A 14,772-nucleotide genomic window follows, 5' to 3' on the forward strand; every position below is an offset into this window, starting at 1 on the left:
AGCGTGAATGGCTGAAATAGAGTCTCCCGACTCCGCGTCCAGAGCATCGCGGGCGCCGTGTCGTTGGAGCTCTCCGGCGCAGCGGTCTGGTGGTTGCAGCGGGCGGATCGTCTGCGTGCAGAAGGCCTGTCACTCGCGCATGCGGACTGCCATTGAGGAGCCCAGACCGTCGCCCGCCAGGCCCGGCGGTGGAGGTGGAGGGAGGGGAGGGGCGATGCAAGGCCCGATGGCCACTCGCTGCAGCAGACATTGCACCGCAGTCGACCACATACTCGCCAGCAGCAGCAGCGCATCGCTCGACAGCACTTTTGCAGCGGAGGCGGGAGCTGCAAAGCCGGCCCAGGAGTGTGGTACAAGGAGCTGCTGGTCGGCGAGCTAGCGACGCGCCCCCTCCAGCGCGGGACCGCTCCCATTTGCTCGAGCCCGCGCGTGGTCTGTGGCGTGTTTTGGGGAGCTGCGCGACATCGAGCGAGCCTCGTCGCCGTCAAGTGGCTCTTAAAAAGTGGATGCCGTGGTGGGCGTCAGGTCGTCGTCGCTCACCCTCTGCCCTGTCGAGCCCGTCCCGTCAGCTGCATCCCTCCTCGTGTGTGCCACTGCTGCCCGAGGCGACACAACGACGTAGGGGGAGCCGCCGCATTGGAAACGTTGCCGCCAGATCAGCCCGCCCACCGCGACACAAGCACGCCCGCCAGCGATCGTGACAGCTGAGACAGTCCTCACACCGGCCACCGCGACGCTGTGTGGCTCCAGCACAGCACCGCGCTCGCAGCAACGCCCGACGCAGCAGCCGCCGCGGCGAGGGATTGATCGTTCTAGCTCCATGTACGAACCCGGCACACGCCTGCTGTGGCCCCATTGCTGAGTGTCGAGCGGCGTAATTGACTGGCTGTGAGCAGATACCACGACCAGAGCGTGCAGCGCTGTGCTACATGACACTCAACACCGCCGCCGCGCCTGCCGCCCTCGTCTGACACGTCTGTCTGCACGCACAACACACGTCTGCACATATTCTCCGATGCCCCACCGCTCCTCGACACGCTCGACACCTCCGACTCTGGTAATATAATCGACGCGGGGACGAGTGGGCATGCAGGAGCCGGGGCTCGTCTGAAAAGTGAAAAGCAACAGCAGCCAGAGCTGGTGTGGCGCGTTCCCGTCTTGCCTCAGCGACTGGGAGGCCTGTCATCACCCTTCGCTGCATCGACGTAGGCTGGGTGCCCATTGAGAGTTCACCGAGTACCTGGATCACTCCCAAAGTCAAAGGCCCATACCTCACTCGCCCCTCTCGCGCTTGTGTCTCTCGCCAGAAGTGACCCAGCTTCTGTCTTCATTTTCGAGTCCTTCGTTCCTGCCCATACCGAGCTACCCGTCCCTCCACGCTGCGCTGCGCTGCGCCCTCCCGATCGATCAAGTCCAGGCAGGAACAGCACCTCGTGCACAGCGGCGACCATGCAGCATCAACAGATCCCCCCGCCGATGCAGTACTCGTCTGCTCAACCGCAATATCCTTCCAACGGCGTACATCCTTCTATCAATACTCGAGGTGGTGGCGAGTACGCCAACGGACAGCAACCCAACGGAGCGGACATGCATCCATACCAGCAGTATCCGGCTTATGGCCAACCACCTGCGCTGCCGCCTCAACAGCACCCGCAGCACCCACAGCAACATCCGCAGCAGCAGCTTCGAGGGCCACCTCCTCCCATGCCGGGACAATACATGCAGAACCAGCTGCCACCTCTGGGAGCGCCGCATATGGGAGCTCCAATGGCGCATATGCCTATCGTAACAGAAGCTCCAAGCTCACAGCGACCTAGCTCTGCTAACCCAGTACAGCCCCAATATGGTATGCCAGCGCCCCCACCACCCATGCAACCGCCGCAGCAATCGTCACTGCCGCCCCAACCGGCGCGTCCCAGCAACTTGCTTCCCAACGGCGATAAGAAGATGTCTCACAGCAGCGAACGCGAAGGGCTACGCTACAGTCTACAGGTGGTGCAACAGCCTCAAAGAGCGCGCATGTGTGGATTTGGAGACAAGGATCGAAGGCCAATAACACCACCGCCATGTGTCAGACTCGTGATTGTCGATTCCACCACCGGCAAAGAAGTCGGCATGGATGACGGACTCCTTGGCGACCCTTCATTCTACATCCTCCAAGTCGACCTCTGGGCAGAGACTGCGGATCGCGAGGCGAACGTTGTCAGAGCTTCTAGTAACAGCCCTGCTGTGAGCATTAGTAGTGCCACAACTACCTCATACCCCCCTCCAGCAGAGACTCCTCGACCATACGAGACGACCCAGGTGATGTACATAGGCGAAGGAGGCCCTTTCTATGCCTCGGTTCCTATTCATCCTTCCCAGGTGACAAGGCCGGCTTACGGTGGTGGAATGTTCTATGGTCAGATGGGTCAGCCCATTGGGTATCCCGCGCCCGCTCAGCAGTCGAGCGCGATGTACACTCGCAATCTCATAGGCAGCTTGACTGTGAACGCAGCACGCCTGAGTGACAACGAGGGTAAGCAAGGGTTCTGGTTTGTGCTTCAAGATTTGAGTGTGCGGACAGAGGGTTTCTTCAGGTGAGTCAATCGTACAGCAATGTTCTGCATGATACGTGCTGACTCATCGCGGGCTTCGTATGAGCTTCATTGATATTAGCAACCGAGGAGCTCCTGGAGTCAATCGCGGAAGCGCACCAGTATTGGCATGGACATTTTCGGATAAGTTTCAAGTCTACTCGGCGAAGAAATTCCCTGGTGTTATAGAGTCAACTCCGCTGAGCAAGTGCTTTGCTGGCCAAGGAATCAAAATTCCGATCAGGAAAGATAACAAGAACGAGGCCAATGACGATGATGATGGAGATTGAGCATTGCCAATGGTATTCTTGGTGCGTAGACCACGAAAAAGGGCGCTTCCGGTCCGGTGTTCCGTGAGTGTGCATGTCTAATGCCACGGACGACACTGTATGAGGGCTCTACAGCCCATCGAATCGCGCACATGATAGAGACATGTGCAGGCCGCGAAGATACGCCGGCATTGAGCAAGGCGAGCCGATATTGGGCGTGTTGGAAGATGGTGAACAAGAGATGGAGGTTGACAGAATCTTGGTTCCAGACCAAAAGTATTGACGACAGTACATTGAGCAAAACGGTCAGTCACCACAGCTTGGATGTTGGCAATTTGTGGTGTGCATCAGAGAAGCACTGTTGAGACAGTACCTGGCAGATGCGGAGACGATGCACGTTGGCGACGTTAGGACAGGGTTGCACGTACACAGAAGCTATTGAAGCTCCAGATGAATTACATTGAAAATGATATTGCCATGAACAGTGTGAGAGCTCTCGCTCTTGATATCTTATTTGATGTCTTCTGGTTGTTGATCGACCAATACGCCATATTCCTTGGCATCAATAAGCTCGAGCCCTCGTGCCCCACATCGAGATCGGCTACACCTACTTCATCACTTGATCATGCAACTTGGGCAGAGCAGGACTCACTCACGACCATAGCCCTTCCTCGAGCCATCCCGACCGCCCACGCCATGCTACGTCCATAGCGTCCGCACAGCGATCAACACCATGATAGCTCGAGCCTCGCCTATACCTTTGTGCGCGAAACATCCAGGCGCCGTTGTCCTTCGTCCGACTTCCACATCGCGATAACCCACAACCGCAGCCATGTTCGAAAAGGACATCTACCAGCTCATCCGCGGCCTGCGGGCCCACAAAGGCAACGAACGCGAATACATCCAACTCTCGCTCCAAGAATGTCGCAAAGAAATCAAGAGCCAGGACATGGACCAGAAAGCCACGGCGCTCATGAAACTCGTCTATTTGGAGATGTTCGGTCACGACATGTCTTGGGCATCTTTCCATGTACTGGAAGTCATGAGTAGCGCGAAATATTTGCAGAAACGAGTGGGTTATCTGGCAGCAGTGCAGTCGTTCCGCCCGGATACAGAGGTCCTCATGCTGGCGGAGAATCTGTTGAAGAAGGATGTGCAGAGTTCGGATAAAGTTGTGATTCAACTTCCTTTGGGGGCGATTCCGCATGTGATTAGTCCTTCGATGGCGAATAGTCTGTTGACGGATTTATTGCCAAGGCTGTCGCATTCTTTGCCTGCGATTCGGAAGAAGACGATTGTGACGCTTTATCGTTTGGCGCTGGTTTATCCGGAGACGCTGAGACCTGCGTGGCCGAAGATCAAGGAGAGATTGTTGGATGAAGGGGAGGATCCGAGTGTCACGGCGGCGATTGTGAATGTTGTGTGTGAGTTGGGATGGAGACGGCCGGCGGATTTCTTGCCTTTGGCTCCGAGGTTATTTGAGCTGTTGACTGCGGGCGGGAATAATTGGATGGCGATCAAGATTATCAAGTTGTTTTCTGTTCTGACGCCGCTGGAGCCGAGGCTGGTCAGGAAGCTGTTGCCGCCTTTGACGAGTATTATCAAGACTACGCCGGCGATGAGCTTGTTGTATGAGTGCATTAATGGCATTATACAAGGTGGCATTATGGAGGCTGCAGAGGGTACAACGGAGGGAGATGAGATTGCGAGGTTGTGCGTGAACAAGCTAAGGGCTATGCTGGTCATTGAAGGGGATCCGAATCTGAGATATGTGGCTCTGTTGGCTTTCGTGAAGATTACGAGCAGTCATGCAGATCTGGTTGGACAGCATCAGGATGTCATTCTGGAATGTATCGACGATGCTGATATCTCCATCCGGACGAGAGCACTGGATTTGGTTGTGGGCATGGTAAATGCGCACAACTTGCAAACGGTTGTCGAAAGACTACTGAAGCAGCTGCGAAGTGCCGGAAAGGCTTCAGTAGTGGATGAGCCAGAGAATGATCGGGCAATGCATGACGGGATCGTGCCCATGGCGATGGAAGACGACGATGACATGCAAGCGCCGGCCAATCCTAGGCAGCCCAAGTCGACACAAGCGCCTCCTCTTCCAGACGACTACAGAACATCAGTCATTGAGCGTGTACTGGAAATGTGCTCGCACGAGAACTACGCTAACATGAACGACTTCGAGTGGTACATCGGCGTCTTACTGGAGCTAGTAAAGCAATGCCCCTCCACATCAAACACTGCGGACCGGATAGGTGCTGAGCTGCTCAACGTGGCTGTTCGCGTGAAAGCAGTTCGTCCTGAGGCGGCCGCTGCTGCACAGGCTTTGCTACTCATCGATCAACGTGAAAAGCTATTCCCAGCTGGCAGCAGCAGTGGCCAAGGCGTTTTGACTTCTGCGGCATTCATTGCGGGCGAATACGCGGATATGCTGCATGATCCAGAGTCTGTTCTCACGTCATTGCTGCACACTTCCAGCGCTCAGCTACCCGCAGATCCTTTAGCAAGCTATCTACAAGCAATACCGAAGATCTTTGCTTGCTTGACTGGGAACCAGGAAGTTGCGTGGACCTCAACGAGGAAGAACACTACAACACTGTGGACGTCACGAATCATACACTTTCTGGAGCCTTTGACATTGCACCCCAACCTGGAAGTGCAAGAGAGGGCAGTAGAATACCTCGATCTCATGCGACTTGCCTCCGAAGCTGCCTCAAATCAGCAGACTGACACAGATGAAGGCTACTCTGAGCCACCACTACTACTAACACAGGCGATTCCGGCACTTTTCTCGGGCATGGACCTCAACCCAGTTGCGGCTTCTGCGCTGAGGAACGTACCCAAACCTGACGACCTTCAGCTTGACGAGCCGATAAACAGTAACCTCCAGTACCTCCTCAGCCAGGCGGAATATGACACAGATTACGAGGATGCCAATGATGAAGTTTACAGATATTATCATGAGAAGCCATCGGCAGTGGCAACGTCGCTAAGCAGCAGCTCGAGACCCGCTGCAGAGTTGTTAGAGCCAGGACCAGAGCGGGCTACTTCATACCAAGATTCAGATGCCGACATCGACCGTGAAAGCTTGCTGCGCAAGAAAGCAGAGCGAAGGGAGCGCTACAAGGATGATCCGTACTACATCGACTCGGAACGCGGCTCTGGCACTTCCACGCCAATGCATAACATCTTGAAGAACGCGAACGGGGAGGACCTGAATGTGGACGACATCCCAGTTATGGAGCTGAAACTCGACGCACGAGATACTCAGGAGCGAGGGCGAGCTTCGCCTCAACCTGCGACAAGGAAAAAACCGAAGAAGCACTTCGAGGTCGCTGCGGATGAGACACTGGGCGGTGATAACGGTACACCACCCTCATTCTCATCAAGTCCTGCGAAGAACCCTTTCAATCTTACAACATCTCGAGGTCCGAAATCTCTTCTCCAAGTCGACAGCAGTGGTCTCTCGTCTCTCTCCCTGAACGACGAACCCGGTCCAGCGAATGGTCTGCACAGTCGCCACGACTTCGAGCGCCGACAGGCAGAGGAGGAAGAAATGCAACGCGCGATTAAAGAAGTTGAGAGACTGAGACTTGAACTTCAGCGAAAGCAGGAAATGATCGGTGAGCCGGATGATGATGAAGGGATGGTTGTGAAGAGAAAGAAGACGAAGAAGAAAGCTGTTGTTGCGCTGCAAGGGGGTGATGAGCAGGGCGCTGCTGCGAACGCAGAAGGAGAGCAGGTTGTTAAGAAGAAACGAAAGAAGAAGAAGGTGAAGGATGCGGAACAGGGTGAGGGTGGTGAAGAGAAGCCTGTTGTTGTTGGAGGAGAGGAGGAAGAAGGCGAAGAGAAACCTGTGGCTAAGGTGAAACGGAAGAAGAAACGGCAGGTTGATTTAGGGTAGCAGCACAGTAGCTTCGTGGAATGAGAGGGATATGAGTACCGCAATCCACCAACTGCCCAGATCAGTGAGCATGTCTTTCGGACATCCAGCAATGGCACGCACAAGACGAAATGAGAGGTATTTCACGTGCGACAGGCACACGAGGTTCAGGAAACCTTAGTCACAATTCATCGTGATCATTGAATCATCTACATTATTATTTCCATGCTTTTTGGTCGTCATTTGACGTGCATGTGGATCGGATCACACATGACAATTGCGCGCATAATGTCCTGTGCAATTTTCCAGCTGCCGCCATTTCTGTGCTGACAGCCTACATCTCCAGATCCTGCTCCAGCAAAAGCTGTCTCGAGCTACTTCCCACATAAACCTTCTTCTGATGCTCCGTTCGAACGATCCAGTCCTGTTTCGCCGAATCCCAATTCGAAAGATCACGTCTCGTCAAATGGAAATCCACAGTAACAGTCTTGCCCGCTGGGATATTAACTCGCTCGAAGCCGCGAAGCACGACTTTGGGATCGTAAGGTCCGCCGAGTGAAACGTAGAGTTGAGCGACTTCATCTCCATCACGGTGGCCGGTGTTGGTGATGTCGACGGAGACGACGAAGAGGATGTCCCAGAGTGCGGGGTTACCTCCTGGTGCGCCGCCTGCTGGGAGAAGTGGTTGAGCGGTGCCTTCAAGACTGCCTTCGGGGATGAAGCTGTTGTCGCCGAAGTCGTCGTGTCCGTAGGATTCTTCGAGGTTGGAGGAGTTTAGGTAAGGATAGATGAAGTATGGGACTCGGGTGAAGTTGTCGCTGGGGAAGACATGAGCGGCTGGGTCCATGTCGACTGTGCCGAAAGTAGGTGCTTCTTGTGTTGAGCCGGATTGTGGAACGTAAGGGCCGGCTCCGGTATCTCTAACTTCGATGTTGCTGTAGTTGAAAGTTGTGTATGACAGACCGAAACCAAATTCGTACACTGGCTCAATGCCTCTCTGATCGAAAGTCCTGTAGTCGATGAAGGTCCCTTCCTCGAAATCGAATTGTGGCGGATCGCCATTGATGTAGTATAAAACATCAGTGCCGTAATCGGATCTGTTGCGTCCAATAGTGTATGGAAGCTTAGCACCGGGATTGACTCGGCCGTACAAGACATCGGCCAAGGAGTTGCCGCTCTGCTCGCCAGGCATGCCAGCCCAAAGAATGGCAGTAACGTTAGGATGGTCTTTGTACTCTTCCACTTCGACAGCACCAGGCGAGTGGACAACGAGAATGGTGTTGTTACAGTTGGCAGTAACATTGCGCAACATCTGATTGGCGCCCTGCCAGAAGGTGAGATTGTTGCGGTCACCGTAGTTGCTGTCTGGTGCAACGAAACCCTCACCAGCGTTTGCTGCTCCGAATGCAATGCAGACGCCGCCGACTTGACCAGCACGTCTGGCCAGCGCCTGGATCTGTGGTAGAGCACCGTTGCTGAGGATAGACTCGTACGCGCCATAGTGATCAGTGACCTCTCGCTGGATTGCGGCGTCTGGAGTAATGAGGTATGGAAATTCAGCCGTACCACTGCCCCAACCGATGGCAATGGTCCCTTGTGCGCATGCCCTGTTAGAACACCCGTTGGGACCAGCTAAATTGGGGCCAGCGTCGTCTCCAAACACAGTTGTGAGTTTCTCCTTTCCGGTAAGCGGGAGGGTGTGGTTGACATTCTTCAGCAGCACAGTCGATGCACTTCCGATTTGACGAATCAATCTCCCATGCTCCTTGCGAACATCGACGTGGTCGTTGATCAGCTCGTATCCATACTGTGGGCCGGCATATCGGTGGACGGCACCATACGTATCCTTCGTCCAGGAGTTGAAGTTCGTCGGCTTGTTGTTCTCCTCACTGTCGCCATCGACGTAGTACCATCCTGCGAGGACACGAACGACCATGTCGTCGAGTCTCCATTGTGGCACAGTGCCGTTCAAGACGGCAATAGTCAGGTTCGGTCCAAAGTACGAGAGTCCATCGTTGAAGACGATGTCGCCAGGCATCGACATGTCCAAACCAGCGTGAATTGCAGAAACGCCAGAGTGGGTGGCTTGCCAGTCACTCAAAATGAAGCCTTGGAAACCGAGCTCGTTTTTCAAGACGTAGTTCTGCAGGTACGAGTTCTGGCAACCGTCGGAGTTGTTGATGCGGTTGTACTACACGTATGTTAGTGTGCCAGACGCCAAGGTATGCACAGACTTCAGAATACATACCGAGCACATGATTGATGCCAATCCAGCTCGAACGCCGTCAGCAAAAGGCCAAGCGTACAGCTCGTGGAGCGTCACATCGTCAATATTGCTGGATCCCGGGTACGTGATGTTGGCAAGCCCGAAACCTGAAGTCTCAGGTGTCTGTCGGAAGTGCTCCTGCTCGTTGCCAATATAATGCTTGCCGACTGCTATCTGTCCTGTTGATTGGACGCCTTTGATGGACTCTGCGAAGAGCGCACCAGTCAAATAAGGATCGGGACTGAAGCCCTCCTGTTGTACACAGTCAGTCTCAGTTCATGCGTATGATGCAGCCATGGGCATACCCAGTTACGGCCACCTGCTGGCGAACGTCCAATGGGTCCGGCGACAGGTCCAAGGAATCCATTGACACCTTTGTCGCGGAACTCCTCGGCCATTGCCACACCTCTGGCGTGTGCTAGAGCTTTGCTCCATGTCGCACCGACGTTGACACCAGATGGGAATACAGAAATGAAATCAGTGTAACGCATGCCAGTAGGCGAGTCCTGGAAACATAGGGATCGAATACCGAGGCGAGGCACGGATCCAGTGTTGCCTACACACTCTTCTGTCTGCCATCCGCTGCCTTGGAATTGTTAGCTCAGGACCGCGCAACAGAAATGGGATGACCTGCCTGTGGTGATGTTGACCTTCTCCTCGAGAGTCAGCTGGGCAACAATCTCGGTTGCCCTCTTGTATGCTGCCTCCCAGTCGCCCAAGCCACTGCTCCATGGCGAAGGGTATTTTGGAGGAGATGTTTGGTTTGACTGTGTGCCTTCTGCAACAGCGGGGTCTGGCGATATAGCATCTGGGTATGTAGTGTCTGGGAACTGTCGTGCGTCAGGTGTGCCATCCTCGTCTCGGTGAATTCTTCCCTTGACCTACAGGTGCGGTATCATTGCCTTCTTGAGCTAAACTGCCAGCAACGGCGGCCAAAACGGCGCCGAGCACGGCTCTGGACAACATGATGCGAAAGTCGATGCTGCTGTCAACGCTGCATTGAGGAAGAGAAGGAGAGACAGTTTCTTAAGAGCGAAAGGAGCGGAGTCGGCAAAGGCAGCACAGGCTGAATGAGTGACGGCTTACACGAGCATGACTGCGCCGAGCCGCGAAGGAAAGAGCGTTGCCATGTCATTGGAACGGCAAGTGATCGGCACGCCGTTTTGGGAGCGGAAGCAACGCCCTGCCCGCTTCTCCAATGCTTCATCGCACCGAAGGAGGCCAATCCATCGACTGCGCGTGGAGACGAGGATGCGGATGGATCGTAGTGCTCACACCGCGCAGTCTGCCCGCCATCTTCTTCTCCGCAACATCCACCTGCCGACTTCTTGGCTGTGGGGACTGGTGGAGCTCTCCAAATATGCCCAGGACAGACGGTCCGAAGTACCGCCTATACAAGACATCAAGGCCTCCGATCGCCGGCTTGACTTCACGCTCTCGAGGGATAGGCTGTTCATTCAGTATCGGGCAACATTCGAGTGCTGCCATGGACTGTGGAGTCTCTCTGCCCTCGACCTACAGCGGTGCCGTGAGAAGAGGCGCGAAGGACTCTGCTATCGCCCGAAACTCATCATTCTCCGCGTCCATCTGGATTCTGACCACGTCGAAGCCTTGACGATCAAAGCGACGGCTGTATTTCATGGGGCTCTCGATTCAAACATCGACCGCACAGGCAGAGGAACGGTGCTGATTGATGATGGATGGCAATCCTCTGCATACGCTGAACTTGACTTGACATGGCCCGTCACGCCAAGTGTGATGCCTCAGGCTGCAAGCCGCACTGACAGCAGCCGCACTGACACTGACAGCAGCCGACTGCCTCGACCTCTCCTCTTCTCCGCATCCAAAAGGTTGAATGACGGCACGTCCTTCTAGCCAGCTGACCAGGCATCTGAGCGGTCGCTCGATTGGATCGAGCGCTGCATCACCTTACCATTGCCAGAGCTCCCACGTCAGAACCGGCGTTCGTGCTTTCTCGCGCGGAGCTTCGAGCATCGCTCTAACTGGCAATCGCTTGGGACAAACTCAATTCATCGATCTGGGCGTCCCTGTCTTGCGGATTCGCAGCTCATCGTTTCCCCTACAACCAAAGATGGAGCATGCCATCGTCATACGCCGTGCTACGCGCTCGACACCAATTCTCAGTCGAGAAGTCATCGGCAGCTTTGCCATGAGCTTGGTCGATGTCCGCTAGTGTATCAGCCCATGCTATGAAAGAGGACGATTTTGAGCAGGAACGAGAGTAAGTCGTCTTCCTCTATCTTTTTCCAGCAGTCATCACGCGACCATGCATTGCAAGTTCCTGCCTACGTTGCTGGCTTATCTCAGCTGGGCGACCGTTGCATTTGCAGCATACCCCAAGTATGGAGTGTGCAATAGCGATCCATATTCTGCCTACTCATCACTTGCGAATTACGGTCCTGCTGTCGACCATTGCAATACCAAGTATTCGCCGACAGCTGTCTACGCTCAAGTGAAAAAGGTTCGACGCGCAGAGCCTGATGTTGGTCATGCTGCTCAGGCGGATGGCTATGGATATGGCCACAGTGAATCCGGACTTTGGGACAAACTGCGCACAGACGAAGACCATATGCACACCTTCTGCTCTTGCCTGGGATATCCAAAGACTACTACACAATTTCACCCGCAGACGTATATCCCGGTGGTCTATCCCCCGACCTCAAAGACTACGAAGGCAAGCTCAACGACAAAGGCAACATCGACTCTGACTACGACAAATGTGAGCAAAAGCACATCTCAAAGCACAAGCAATCTCATCGAGACCACGACGTCAGGTTCTACGACGGAAGTAACAACAACTCGAGCTACGAGCACCCAGAGCACATCAGGTCAGTCCACAATCACAGCAACGCAAAGTACGAGCACGTCCGCTCAGACTCAGTCCACGAACACAAGCACTCAGACTCAATCCACGAGCACATTCATTCAGACTCAACCCTCGAGCACGACTACTCAAAGTACCACTCAGAGTCAAGAGACGTCATCTCAAAGCAGCACCAGCTCTTCCACTAGCATAGCTTCAATAACTACGTCTGAGAGCACTACGACGTCTGCTACCTCCACCACCAGCTCTCAGAGTACCACCACTCCTGCTGAGAGCACTTCAACCTCTACGAGCACCACCACCCCCGCTGGAAGCACTACTACTTCTGAGAGCACCACTAGCTCTGAGAGCACGACCTCTCCTGCTGAGAGCACGACAACCTCTGCTGAAAGCACGACAACCTCTGCTGAAAGCACGACTACTACTGGAAGCACGACTACTACCGATAGTACAACGGTAGGTTGAGACAATCATATGCTTTGACTAATCGCTGGTATTTGCTGACTACACTTAGACGCTGAGCACGACGAGTAGCTCAACAACCACAGAGACAACCACGACCGTGAGTTCAAAAGCCTGCGAGCAATTTTGACTGCTTTGGTTATGTGCTGATTGCTTTCAGACGCCGAGTACGACGACGACGACTTCAACAACCCAGGATTCTACAACGACGGTAAGTGCGTGTCTCTTCGTTGGTTGGGAAGCCAATCCCGTCCTGAAGCCTGTTTCACATCATTGTCTCGTTACCAGAGCTCCTCAAATATTAAGGGCCTTCAATTTGTGTTGTTATGATAGCACTGACGCAAGGAGTAGACGACCACTAGCGATTCAACTACTACTAGTGACTCAACAACGGTAAGCGGAAGGCCTTGCCATCTATTGTGATGGCGCTGACGCAAAGAACAGACGACCACAACGACCAGTGAGACTTCGACAACGACCAGTGATTCAACAACGGTAAGTTGAAGGGTCTCCAGTTGTTCTCATAATGCTGACGCAAAAGCTAGACAATTACAACCACCACAACGTCTACTACCACAACTACCACTACTACCGCTCCTCCCGAAGGGTCAGTCGCACAGATAACAGCTTTAACACCCCTCGCCACAAGCTTCCGCAGAGATTCTAGAGACCAAAACTGACACTGATTCACCCTTACAGAACCCCACGTCCTTGCACCACCGACTCCGACTGTCTCATGGGAGGGGTTAACAGCAATGCTTGCTTTTGTTACTTGACGACCACGGGCCAGTCAAACTGTATTGATGCGAGTAATGGTTGTGGACAGGATTGCAACTCTGCAGCCGACTGCCCTTTCGGCCAGGTTTGCCTTACTGAGGTGTCCTGCAACAACGGAAATACTTGTATCGATTACACGGCTTGCAACAATCCGGACACGCCCTCTCGACTGTTTAAGAGAGGTGGTCCGAGGGTTCAGAGGCGGGGCTAAATGGAAGCTATTGGGACGTGATGGTGGAATGGTTGGAAAGGAAATGGTGAATGCTCGTATCGCATGAGAAAGGGTTCGCCAACCATTACCAGACGTTCGGGCCATGGAAGACCATTTGCAAGGTCTGAGAATCTGCTGTCTGAGAGTCAGGTCTGCGAAACTCCTCTTCGCGGATGCAGGAGACAGAATGGACATGTATACGATCTACTACTATTCCAGAACTAGTAATAATACCTCAGGCTTTCGGGAATTCCTCCCCTCGTCGCCTACCTTCTCTCCTTCTTCACCCCCAGATTTGAGGCCGCCAAACGCCACGCCACGAGTAGCGCGTCCAAGATTTCCCAAGACCATAAACTTACACACGTGATGAGGCCAAATCTAGCAACTGCCAAGGCACTTGGTCGATTCCTCGACTAGTTTCTCATAAAAAGATCTCGCTAAGCCTAGAGTAGAAACATCGTATGAGCAATGGCTGAACGCGAGACGCGCCTCTCGCTTAACGATCATAACGATCACTGGTCATACTTTGCCATACCTTCCCATGTGTAGCGCCTCAAACGCCTTGCGATGAATGCCCGCATGTTTGGCAATAATATAGCGTCGAATGCTATAAGATGCATAGATCTCGAGGCGCCCCAGCGTAGCGTAAGCTGTTCTCCATTGCACTGCTCATTCTCGATAGGCGACCATGCAGTACACCTTCCTCTCCCTCCTGCTAGCTTGCCTCACGTGGGCAACCTTTACCTCTGCAACATACCCCAACAAACCTTCACGCGTCTGCAAAAGCGCCCCATACTCCAGCTACTCCTCCCTCTCGAATTATAATCCCGCCGTCGACTACTGCAAAGCGAAATATCCTCCTAAATGCGTTTATACCACTGTGAAAAAGACAAAGACAGTTACTGTTACTTCGACTAAAGGTGGTGGCGGGTACTATGGATATCAGCAGCAGCCTCGAGATGCAGAAGCATTTGCGGATGCGGAAGCTGAGGCCAATAGACCTAACGGTTATGCTTCTGGGTATAATGATAAGGGTTATGCGAAGGATTGGAATCAATTGAAAAAGAACAAGAATCATTTACACACTTTCTGTTCTTGTTTGGGGTATCCGAAGACGACGACGAAGACGAAGACTAAGGTTTATACGAAGACGGTTTATGTGCCGAAGGTGACTACAACGACGACGACGACGACGACGAAAGGGACGAGCGTTAGTAGCACTTCGGCTTCTACATCTACGTCCACTTCTTCGACCACTACTGCTCAGACTACTGTTCGTATTGCCTCAGACTAGCGATTGCAGATTGGAAATGTGGCTGATTTAGGTGATCAGACTTCGTCTACTACTTCCGGTAGTATAACGGCCTCGAGCACGACAGCCTCGAGCACTACTTCGAGCTCCACAACTACTTCTGTGAGTTGAATAAACCTGCCTTGGGTTGCAATGGCTCTAATGTAGATCCCAGACGACCTC

At 53.7% G+C, this 14,772-nt stretch overlaps 5 protein-coding genes across 5 annotated transcripts; 4 read left to right on the forward strand and 1 right to left on the reverse strand.

Moving 5' to 3' along the window:
* Positions 1 to 1,449: 1,449 nt before the first annotated feature.
* CKM354_001277400 (uncharacterized protein) lies at positions 1,450 to 2,866 on the forward strand (the record flags this gene model as incomplete). The annotated part of the gene is made up of 2 exons (XM_044808299.1): positions 1,450 to 2,579; positions 2,659 to 2,866. The coding sequence occupies 2 exons, from the start codon at positions 1,450 to 1,452 to the stop codon at positions 2,864 to 2,866; spliced, it is 1,338 nt and encodes a 445-aa protein (XP_044664234.1).
* An 811-nt stretch (positions 2,867 to 3,677) lies between these two features.
* On the forward strand, positions 3,678 to 6,758 carry CKM354_001277500 (uncharacterized protein; the record flags this gene model as incomplete). Its single annotated transcript, XM_044808300.1, has 1 exon — positions 3,678 to 6,758. The coding sequence occupies one exon, from the start codon at positions 3,678 to 3,680 to the stop codon at positions 6,756 to 6,758; it is 3,081 nt and encodes a 1,026-aa protein (XP_044664235.1).
* Positions 6,759 to 7,071: 313 nt separating this feature from the next.
* CKM354_001277600 (uncharacterized protein) lies at positions 7,072 to 9,969 on the reverse strand (the record flags this gene model as incomplete). The annotated part of the gene is made up of 5 exons (XM_044808301.1): positions 7,072 to 8,928; positions 8,986 to 9,255; positions 9,309 to 9,589; positions 9,638 to 9,833; positions 9,889 to 9,969. 5 exons carry the CDS (start codon positions 9,967 to 9,969, stop codon positions 7,072 to 7,074), a joined length of 2,685 nt encoding a protein of 894 aa, XP_044664236.1.
* Positions 9,970 to 11,290: 1,321 nt separating this feature from the next.
* CKM354_001277700 (uncharacterized protein) lies at positions 11,291 to 13,060 on the forward strand (the record flags this gene model as incomplete). Its single annotated transcript, XM_044808302.1, has 6 exons — positions 11,291 to 12,304; positions 12,363 to 12,410; positions 12,471 to 12,521; positions 12,662 to 12,703; positions 12,755 to 12,805; positions 13,010 to 13,060. 6 exons carry the CDS (start codon positions 11,291 to 11,293, stop codon positions 13,058 to 13,060), a joined length of 1,257 nt encoding a protein of 418 aa, XP_044664237.1.
* A 926-nt stretch (positions 13,061 to 13,986) lies between these two features.
* CKM354_001277800 (uncharacterized protein) lies at positions 13,987 to 14,592 on the forward strand (the record flags this gene model as incomplete). The annotated part of the gene is made up of 1 exon (XM_044808303.1): positions 13,987 to 14,592. One exon carries the CDS (start codon positions 13,987 to 13,989, stop codon positions 14,590 to 14,592), a length of 606 nt encoding a protein of 201 aa, XP_044664238.1.
* Between the last annotated feature and the right edge of the window lie 180 nt (positions 14,593 to 14,772).

Source organism: Cercospora kikuchii (assembly GCF_019650295.1).
Source record: "Cercospora kikuchii DNA, contig_00009, whole genome shotgun sequence".
NCBI lineage: Eukaryota > Fungi > Ascomycota > Dothideomycetes > Mycosphaerellales > Mycosphaerellaceae > Cercospora > Cercospora kikuchii.